This window comes from Peromyscus leucopus, chromosome 20, assembly GCF_004664715.2.
Source record: "Peromyscus leucopus breed LL Stock chromosome 20, UCI_PerLeu_2.1, whole genome shotgun sequence".
Taxonomy (NCBI): domain Eukaryota; kingdom Metazoa; phylum Chordata; class Mammalia; order Rodentia; family Cricetidae; genus Peromyscus; species Peromyscus leucopus.
In genome coordinates, this window is record NC_051080.1 from 31811050 (window position 1) to 31821051 (window position 10002).

Sequence of the window (10002 nt, forward strand, 5' to 3'; positions counted from 1 at the left end):
TTCTATGGAGAGGTGGGGAGGGCCTCACACAGGGGCCACAGGAGTAGTAGTACACCATCCTTGAGGCGATGTTGTCCACCCAGGGCAGGATGTCCTTCTTGATGTGTTTGGCTATCTGCCCATAACACAGCAGGGAAGTGCTGCTGACCCATTTCCATCGAAGGTGGTTGTCTGATGGCTGTGGGTGGGTGAGAGCCAGGCTGAAGAGCCCCAGGCTTGCAGCCCTCCCAGCCCACACTTCCCTCCTGCCAACAAGAAAGTCAATAGCCTCTGTACCGACTGAGGGTAGAGGCCAGCAGTACCCCTCCTTCACAGGGCCGGGCCAAGGGCTGCCGTCAGCCCCCCTATCTAGGAAGCCCCTCTAAGCTGGTTTCCTAGGCAAGCCTTCTCCTCTGAGATTCTCTTGTAGATTCTTTCCAGCATAGCTACTAGGGTTAGAACTGGGTTGGAAAATGGAGCTGCCCGGTGTATCTACTGGGCTCAGGGTGGGCCAGTGAGAACTTGAGGCCCAAGCCTGGCACAGCCCTCAAAGTCCTGGGGGGTTCTTGGCCCAAAATCCTTAGCTCCATTGTCTCCACTCCTGAGGTCCTGCGGGGAGGACTTCTATGAAGCATGGGCATAGAGTAGGTACTTCATCTATCCTGTTCCCAACACCAGCCCCTAAGGGAAACGCTACAGGAAGGAGCCCTGGTATCACCAATGGGCATACGGAGGCTGGCACCCTCTCTGTCCAGTGCTGCCCTATTCCACATGCTCCAATACTCAGGACCTCCCTACCTGGCTGTCTGGGGACACGGAGGCTGAACGCAGGAACTTGGTGCGGCCCAGGTGCTCCAGCATGGCCCATACCTCCTGCAAGTGCTTGGTGGAGGCCAGGCCCACAGCCAGCGCAATGCCCTGTGTATCAGAGGGCCCTATGAGACAGCCCACAAGTGACAGGGCGGCTCTCTGGGGGCTGTCCTTCCGCCAGGGTTACCTCCCAGGTACTGGGCTGGTGGAAAGCTGGCAATGTGTCCCATGCAGTGAGAGCCACACAAGACCACAATGATGCTGAATGGGGCGTGGGGGCTGGGAACCAGTAAGGAGGCACAAAGCAATAGCCTGGGGGTGCTGACCCACCTCCCGCTGGCTGGAGTGCTGGTGGGACAGCTCCAGGAGGCTGGCCAAGTGGCACTGAACCTGCTCCTCGCTGGTGCACTCACGCAGGATCAGCCCGTAGAGGTGGAAGAGGATGGCCTGGGGCAGGGCAGGGTAATACTACTCAGAACTTGACCCATCTGAGCACAGCAGGGCTGTGTGGTCAGACCTACTCCTTCCCGGAGAGGGAGCCCTTTCTCCTCCCGCTGTGGGGGACAAAGCAAGGGAGGTCCCCATCCTGTAGGGCTAAAGCAGCTGCATGAAGGCCGCCGGTGGGGCACTGACCTTATCAGCAGCCTCCTTGGGGTCCAGGCTGAGGAACTCTAGGAGCTTCTTCACAGAGGCATCCCTGTGGGACTCCTTCTGCTTTTCCCAGAGCTGTGGGCAGATGTTACTCAGGCCCTGCCTATCCCTACCCAAAAGCCAGGGCAAGCCAGATTCTAGAGCCAATGGGGACAGTTGGAGCCCTCCCAGGACCCTGAGTGGGTAGAGGGCAGCCTGCTCTCAGATGGGTGAGGAAAAGGGAAAGGGAAAGTCCCTCCAGGAACCAGAGACTCAATCCTAAGTAAGTCTGGCCATGCCCACCTCTTCCGTAGTGCCCCCAAGACCCTTAGGACAGAGGCTGGCGTTCCTAGCAGACACAGTCCTGTGGGCATCTGGGCATGCTCCCTGCTTATTGTGCTTCTATGTTGACTCCCTGGACCTTTGCCCATCCTGTTCTGACCAGATGGTTTCCATCCCCACCTGAGCTCAGGTTCCCAGTCCCCACACCCAGCTGTGAGGGCTTGGGTAGCCTCCCTCCGTAAGCACACAGGCAGCTGCAACCCTCAAAGAACGTGTCACTTTGATTGGCCCAGGGGAGTGGACAGCAGCTGTGGGAGGTTGGTCCTAAAGATTAAAGTACATTTTTTTTCTTTTTGTTTTTTTCAAGACAGGGTTTCTCTGTGTAACCCTGGCTCTCCTGGAACTCGCTCTGTAGACCAGACTGGCCTTGAACTCAGAGATCTGCCTGCCTCTGCCCCCTGAGTGCTGGGATTAAAGGTGTGCCACCACCACCCGGCTAAAGCACAATTGTATTGTCAGGAACCAGGAATAGCCCCACATATCCCAAGATCTCATTCACTCCTGGTATTATCTCTGGCCTTGAAGCTGAAGAGGATAGGGGACTTCCAGGTCAGTCCTGCAGCACCCTGCCATGAAGTCATGAGCAGTCATGGGCCTGGGAATGCATTGGCCATCCCTGGTAGGAGGAGACCCTGGGTGGACTCTGTGCCTTCCCACCAGTGGGTGGGAAGTAAGACAGCCACGCCAACTCCCTGAAATCCTCCAGCACCTTCCCATAGAGGGTTAGGAGCCTCATGGGTAGCCAAGACTTGTGGGAGTCTAGGGTAGTTGATGAGTTCAATGTGATGGCTTGGGATAGGTCCTGGAGGGTGCCTTGACTTCCTCCCAAGCCCCATGAATCTCTAACCCAGTGAGGAGTGTCTCTGATCCTACCTGGTTGTGCTCCTCTAGGAAATGGCAGATGGTGTCCAGAGCCAGGCTCTGCTCCGTGATCATCATGTTCTTGATCTTACTGACCACCATGTCCTCCCAGGATGGGAGGATATTCAAGCACTCTCCCAAGAGCCCTGAGTCCAAGTTATCTATGGAGATCCCAGAAGCAAAGAGGCAGCACGGGTCCCCAAGACTTAAGGACCAATAACCTTCCTGGGCTGGTAAGAAGGACTCTGCTAGAGACCCAAGGCCCACCCATCACCTGCCCTGCCAGCTCCCTGCTTGGCACACTGAAAGGACACACTATGGAGGCAGACTTGCCTCCACCAACACAGACACATCAAGGAGGTGGCCAGCTCAGAGTAGAGACAGTGTTCAGCCAGTTGGCTTGGGAACACAGACCACACTGAGGCCAGGACTATGACCACAACATGCTGCCATGGCTCCTGCCTCGTTCTGGTAGCAGAACAGCTGGCACTTCCCTTGTCTAAATCCCAAAGCTGAAAGTAAACATCCATAGACCATCGTGGGGTTTGTCATCAGCCTAAGCAGGACTCCCGAGAGCAGACTCCTTCCACAAGTGAGCAGGCACAGACTTCCTGGGACCTAGCCATCCACCACACCGAGAAGAGCTGGAAAGGAGTTGGCTGCATCGGTGGCAGGAACCATGTGGGCACAAGGAAGCTTCTCCATAGCCAGCCAGTCAGGGCTCCCAATGCCACAAAATATCCAAAAGAACCGAACTCATTATCAGTGGAGTGGAAAGGTGGCCCCATGAGCTGTAATTTGCCATCTACTCATGAGACAAAGACAAGAACATGTGAAGGAAGACAGCGCATCCTACAGACACGTGGCTGGGGAGTCTTCCTCTGAAAAAAATACCTCAGTAGCAATTTCCCAGAGAAAACGGGAAGGTGTGGCTAGAGCCACACCATTATGGTTTCCATGTGTCCCCCCCACCAAAGGCTCATGGGCCGAAGTCTTGGTCCACACAGATGACAAGGTCTGAAAGCTCTGGCCCACTCAATGGCCTCATTTACCACTGATGGGGTCATAAGTTGATGGTGTTATTGGGAGGTAAAGCCTGGATAGAGCAAGTAGGTCTTTGGGGTGCCCCTGGAGGGTATCTTCTTGACCCCTTCCTGTTGCCCTGCTTCCTGGTCACCATCTGGTGAAAAGCTTTGCCTGTCCAGCCCTTCTACCATGCTTTTAGGCTCATGGCCACAGAAGCAGCCCACTGTCCACCAAGTAAGCCAAAAAGCATCTTTGCTTATGCTAGGAATTTTGGCATCACCATGGAAACTAGCATATACATGTATAAAGGGTCCCTTCCTTGCCATCAGGGAAACCCCAGAGGTTTTATGATGGCTGTATGTAACACCTATATTGTCCAATGATTTTAAAACCATGATTACAGACAAAGTTCTAAATGGCTGCAAAGCCAGATAAAGTCCAGCTGAATCACACACAAGGGTTCTTGTCACTCAATCTTTGCAAACAGTGCCCTACAGGATCTGGTACCAGAAGTGCTATCCAGGGTCCTCACATGAGTCTCAGCCTTGGTCCAGTACAGTTCTGGCAGAAAGGAGCCTGCTGTTGGTATCTGAAGGCATCACTCACCCAATCTTGAGCTGGTAGTCAAGACAACTGTGCTGTCCACTGAAAGTCATTCATTCATTCATTCATTCATTCATTCATTCATTCATTCATTCTTCCATGCTTGCACACATTTGATCATGCAGTGAAAACTTCTGCTTATCTACCTGCCAGGCACTGACCCCTAGTAAGCACAGATGTTTCTTAACAGACTTTGGATAATTCAGGCCACCCTTCATGTCCCCAGAGCCCCAAGGATGACACAGGGAGCTTTGGGGGGTCCCTGCTCAGCTGGGTGGCAATGGTACTTAGTCTGCCCCACCTGACTTTGGGGATATAGGGAGGGTGGTACCGTTTCAGCTGTCCTTGGAGACGGCAACATGGAGATGAGTGAGCTCTGCCCAAGGTCCTGTCTGCCCAGTGCCCTACTTCAGGAAGTCTGAGTGAACCCCAACCCATACACTGTATGCATGCGAGCACCTAGTCTCGGTCCCCCTGCTCCTCCTAGGGGGCCTTGGCATCCCTCAGCAGCGTGCCCACCCTCTAAGCCCTACCTGCTCTGCACCCCCACTTACTAAGCTCCAGCTCTTGCTCCTGCCTGGGCAATGAGCGCTTAGTCTTCCCGTAGACTGAGGGGGCGGGTCTTTGCGGGGACTGACCGGAGCCATCGTCCAGCATAGCCAAAATAGGTTCAGTGATTCTTTGGAGGACAGCACCTGGCAAGGACAAGATATCCATGTGTCTTACCTACCTGGAGACAGAGCAAGGCCACAGGGACTCTCAACCACCCCAAGCTTTCTCATCCCCTCCCTTAGTCACCTCAAGCCTCTCATGGGTCCCCCTTATTCACTCCAGAGACACCACAGCTAGTCCTGTAGGCAGTGTGACATCCAGAAGGCCTGGGCCCAGCCTTTCCTGCTCAGCTGCTGTGGCGGTTTGAACAAGAATGACCCCCATAGGTTCATATCTCTGAGTGCTTAGTCATTAGGGAGGGGCCCTGTTTGAGAAGGATTAACAGGTGTGGCCTTGCTGGAGGACCTGTGTCACTGGGGGGTGTGCTTTAAGTTTTCAAACGCTCACACCAGGCCCAGTGTCTCCCTCTCTTTCTCTCTGTCTGTCTACAGATCAGGATGACGCTCTCATGCACCGCTCCGGCGCCTGCCTGGTGGCGCCATGCCTCCTGCTCTGAAGATTCCGAAACTGTAAGCTAGCCCTCAATCAAATGCTTTCTTATAAGAATTGTCTTGGTCGTGGTGTCTCCTCACACCAATAGAACAGTGACTGAGACAGCTACTTAACACAGGTTGGGGTGCCTCCGGGGCTACTCTACCACCTCACCCTGACACTCCTTTCTTCTGGCATCCCCTGAACCTGACTCCAGCCCCTACTTCTCCATGGGTGAGCCATCCTACCCACACCTAGGCTTCAGAGGTTCTCCTTAGACCTGCTAAAAATGGTGCAGGGATCTGGGGACCCTTTGTGTCACCAAGGCCACCTGGAGGCCCAGAGTTCAGAGCCCCTGGTCTCAGGTGTTGGCTACAGGTTCACTCCATTCTTGGAGTGTCTCCTCAGAACCCTGAGCAAATGTGCCATCTGCCCACCCTTGCCAAGTTGGGGTGTACACCAGACCCCAAGGTAGCAGGCTAACCAGTTTCCCCAATTAGCTCACCTCACTGCTGCTGGGACCCTCACAAGTGTCCTGAGATCTGTTCTCAACCACTTCCCCTGTCTTGCAACTCTATTGGGAAAACCTTCACGTCATGCCCCTTACCCTGCCTTCAATGTCAACTTAGATGGATTTAGAAGTACCTAGGAGATCAGCCAAGCACACCTCTGGGAATGGCTGTGAGGGTGCTTCCAGAAGGGGTCAGTTGAGAGGAGAAGACCTGGCCCAAATGTTGGATGGCACCATTCCACAGGCTGGGGTCCTAGATGGAATAGGAGGAGGAACAGAGAGTGTGAGCAGAGTGCCAGCATTCTCCAGTGCCCTGGCCTGCTGGGATCTGTGCTGTTCCTCTCTGCCAGGCCTTTCTCTCCATGGTAGATGGAGACCTCCAAAGCTGTGAGTCAAAATTAACTTTCCTCCTTTTAAGTGTTCGTCGTCACGCAATTAATACACAGCCTACCCCCTCACACCTGAGGCTCCTTGTTCCGGACACTCTGCTCGCCCTATCCACCTAGCTGCAGCCCTTTGCAAGCCCTGCTGGCTCAGGCCTGCCTGAGGCTTCTTTATCCCCTCTGTCCTAAGCCTCCACGTGTCCTCTCTCACTAACTCTATGGCACTGGGGACCTCTGATCACCTGCCTCTCCTGAAAAGAAAGCTCTGTTTGCCTTCAGACCTAGGCTCAACAGGTCCGGCCCTGTGGGTGCTCACTGTCCCAGGAAGGAACAGATACTGTGGGATGAGCAATGCGTGATAATGAGTGGCTGGTCAAGCATGGCCATGAGTGGGGAAGAGCATAAGGGGCCCACCTTTATGGGCCTAGCCGAGGGGAGCACCTCTAACGAGGCTCTGGCCCATTTGCCATTTTTGTGCCTCATCCTGCCCAGTGCCGGGGGTTGAGTCAGCCACAGGCAGTGTTGGTGGCCTTAACACCGTTTTGAAAAGCCTGTTGTCCACCTGGGTCCTCAAGGTCCTCTCTGGTAACCCAGTGCTCAGCCCTCCACGACCCTGGCTAGGGCCCCTCCCTTCTGCGTTTAGCTATTGCCCACCCCAGCTAGAGCTGGCTCTGGGTTTCCAAGCCATAGTGGCCATGCCACTGCCTGGAGATCACAGCTGGCCTTAGTTCCTTCAGGCTGTCCTTTCCTGAATTCTTCCCACCACCCAGTGCTCTTGGTAGCCCTGCTTACCAAGCTAGGGTGAGGTCTCCATGGGCCTCAAAAGGGCCTCAGAAAAGTTGAACCTCTCCTTTATAAATTGCCCCCCCCCCTTACAATCTTCTCATGGAAGTAGCAAAAGTCATTCTCAAGTGACTGTCCCCAAGCCTGGGGTAGAAGTGAAGGGAAACTGAGTCTAGAAGGCTGCATGGAGGTTAGACCAGACAAGGAAACCAAAGGAAGGCTCGGACAGCAACCTAAGGTGGGGGTCGCTGAGTCCAAAGCGGGTCGGTCAGTGTGGCGACAGATGGCAGATAAGGTCGGTACAAGGGAATTGCAGGGACTAGAGGAGACATCGCTGTCTGTTCTAGCCACCCTTCCCCTCCTGCCCCTTGCTTGCTGGCCTCTCTCGTGCAAACTGTCCTTCCTCTTCGACCTAATCCAGCCAGCTTGCACCCCGCTGGGCTACCCAAGGCACCTGGGCATCGGCTTTTCAGATCCTCCTCCAGTGTTCTCGATCCCTCGTTCTCTCAGTCCCCGCCCAAGTCCCCGGCCCCACAGGCCCTGAAGCATCTGCTCAGTTCCTGCAGCCTGCTTCCCTCAGCCACGGTTCCCGGACAACTGTCTTGTGGTCAGCCACAGCCCTGTCTCCACAAAGCCACAGTCCTCTTTTGTTCTTTGAAGGGAGGCACAAGGGACCCATCACCAGGTTCGTAGACCCTGTCTTTTTTTGTTGTTGTTTGTTTTTTGTTTTTTTGAGACAGGGTTTCTCTGTGTAGCTTTGCGCCTTTCCTGGAACTCACTCGGTAGTCCAGGCTGGCCTCAAACTCACAATGATCCACCTGGCTCTGCCTCCCGAGTGCTGGGATTAAAGGCATGCGCCACCACCGCCCGGCTGTAGACCCTGTCTTATTACCTGGACTGTTCTGTTCTTGACTGCCTCCTCGCTTCTCACTCCTTCATTTTGTCACCTGTCCATCCCTCTGCTGTGGCCTCTCCCACCTGAGCTATCCCGCTGTGTCCTTCTACTCTGGTTGGTGTTGTTGGGCTCCTAGAGGCAGTGAACTTCTGAGGGTCACCAGGAGGTCATCGGTCAGCCTGTGCACACTGCGGCGGCCTCAGTGAGCGCTGACGTCGCTAGATGAAGAACGACCCTTCCACGTGCTGAAAGGCAGCTCAGAGATGATCTCCAGGCTGATGAAAGAAACACACGGAAAAGACCCTGTTACCCACATGTGCACATGGCTTGGACGATCCCACAGAGATCAGTCAGCACCAAGAGCCGCTGAGAACTCGAGCAGTCACCTGCACCTACACCTACCTACCTGTACAGGTCCTTTGCTGTCAAAGACTCCCTTATCCAAGGGCGCAGCTTGCTTTTCCCTGAGTCCCACTTTCAGGAATTTAATCTATGGGGGGGAGGGGGGGATGAGAAGTGTGTGGAAATTCACTATTTAAGGATTCTTCCCAAATCTTAAACAGACACAGGGTGGGCATCTCTGGAAACCTGCTCCCGATGCTGACTGACCAGTGGATATTGTCTGGCTTAGGGGCGAAGTCCCAGAATTCTAATTTAAGATCCACTTTTTCCAAGACATTGTGATTCCAGGTTTTCTTTTCTGAATCCTCTTTTAAAATTCCCAGGGCAGGGTTTTGCAAAGTAGCATACTTCATTATTATCAGGGAAACAAAACAAAACAAATAAAACCAAAACTTAAAAAAGCTATGTTTTTTTTTTGTTGTTGTTGTTGTTGTTTGTTTGGGGGGCTTTTTTGTTTCTGTTTTTAAAGGCAAACAGAAGACATTCGGTAAAACCATACCTCTGGCTTTGGGAATGGAAACTGTGAGGCAGGAGCTGGTCCGGGGCTCTGCTAGCTCCTGAAAGTCCTGAGCCTGGTGACCTTGGGCAGCCTGAGGAGAAGAAGAAGGGACGCTGTGCGACTCGGGATTGCTTGCTTGCACCTAGCCATGAGGAAACTTGCTGAAGACTCTGGGCTCTGCCTGTGCCAAGGGTCAGGAAAGAGTGAACTGGGACTAAACTTAGCCGAGAGCAGAGGAGCTGTCTTGGGACTCCCGACAGCTTCCTGAAGGAAGGGAGGCCATTTCAGGCGACAGTGACCAGCTGCCACCACCACCACCCCATTCCTGAGGAGAAGTTTATTGAGATTCTCGGATGCCACCTGGCTATCCAGAGAGGATCCTGGGCTGGGGAAGAGTCAGGAGGAGAATGTAAGATGGGGAAAGTGTGCAGAACTTGATCATAACAGGGAGGAGCAAGGATGAAGAGGGAGAGGGTCTTTCTCATAGTTCAGGCTGTGGGAGTGTGCGCCCAGGAGTCCATCCACCATCTCCTACTGAAGCTTCTAAAGGAAGTCCCAAGCCCCCACTGTGGGATTTGGTTTTTGTGGACAGGGGACAGACTTCAAAGGTACTCTAAGATGACCAAACTGGACTAGTCTCCACTTGGGTCAACTGTGGGGCTTAATTAAGGGGGAATGCCTCCCTAAAGACAGACCTGTCTTTGGGTTACTATCCCCCAAGGCTCAGTAGGGATTGTGTTCTGAGAAATCCAACCAGAAGCCCCCAGTGGCGGCAGGGTGGGGGTCGGGGGTGGGACTTGTGACAAGTTCCCAACAGCCACTGCCTGGAGGTCAGGAGGGAACCTCACCCCTGAGGATTCCATCCTAACTGACACTAGAGGGCAGTTGAGGGGCCGTGGCAACCAGAGCCATCATGTCCAGAGACAGAGGCATTAGCCAAGCCAGTGGCAGTCAGGCTCTGCGCCATTTGAAAAGTCAGAAGGGCTGCTGGAAATCGCCCCACCGGGGCTCTAAGGAGTATAAAACTTTGCCCATCTGATGGTCCCAGGAAGAGACTCTGCCCCGCCAGGAGGCTTGAACACCATGTGCAGATGCTTGTCAGAGTCTGCTTTGTGGTCTGGATGGCTGGGCCAAC

General features: G+C 54.0%; 1 protein-coding gene across 4 annotated transcripts in view; it reads right to left on the minus strand.

Moving 5' to 3' along the window:
- LOC114704650 (maestro heat-like repeat family member 5) overlaps nt 1-9699 on the minus strand; it is a 31309-nt gene extending 21610 nt beyond the window's left edge. For 2 of the 4 annotated variants that reach the window (XR_005089636.1, XM_037197551.1), the window contains exons 1-10: nt 9563-9699; nt 8868-8958; nt 7964-8241; nt 6040-6158; nt 4806-4946; nt 2635-2783; nt 1423-1515; nt 1120-1236; nt 778-897; nt 29-178 (exon numbers count right to left, since the gene is read on the minus strand). Coding sequence is in view for 3 of the 4 variants with exons in the window: in XM_037197551.1 (XP_037053446.1) it covers nt 29-178; nt 778-897; nt 1120-1236; nt 1423-1515; nt 2635-2783; nt 4806-4908 (732 nt within the window). In the remaining variant the exon portion in view is untranslated. Of the gene's footprint in view, nt 1-28; nt 179-777; nt 898-1119; nt 1237-1422; nt 1516-2634; nt 2784-4805; nt 4947-5049; nt 5157-6039; nt 6159-7963; nt 8242-8372; nt 8457-8867; nt 8959-9562 lie in introns of all 4 variants that reach the window. The other 2 variants (XM_037197553.1, XM_037197552.1) reach the window with 2 other exon arrangements.
- Nucleotides 9700-10002: the final 303 nt, after the last annotated feature.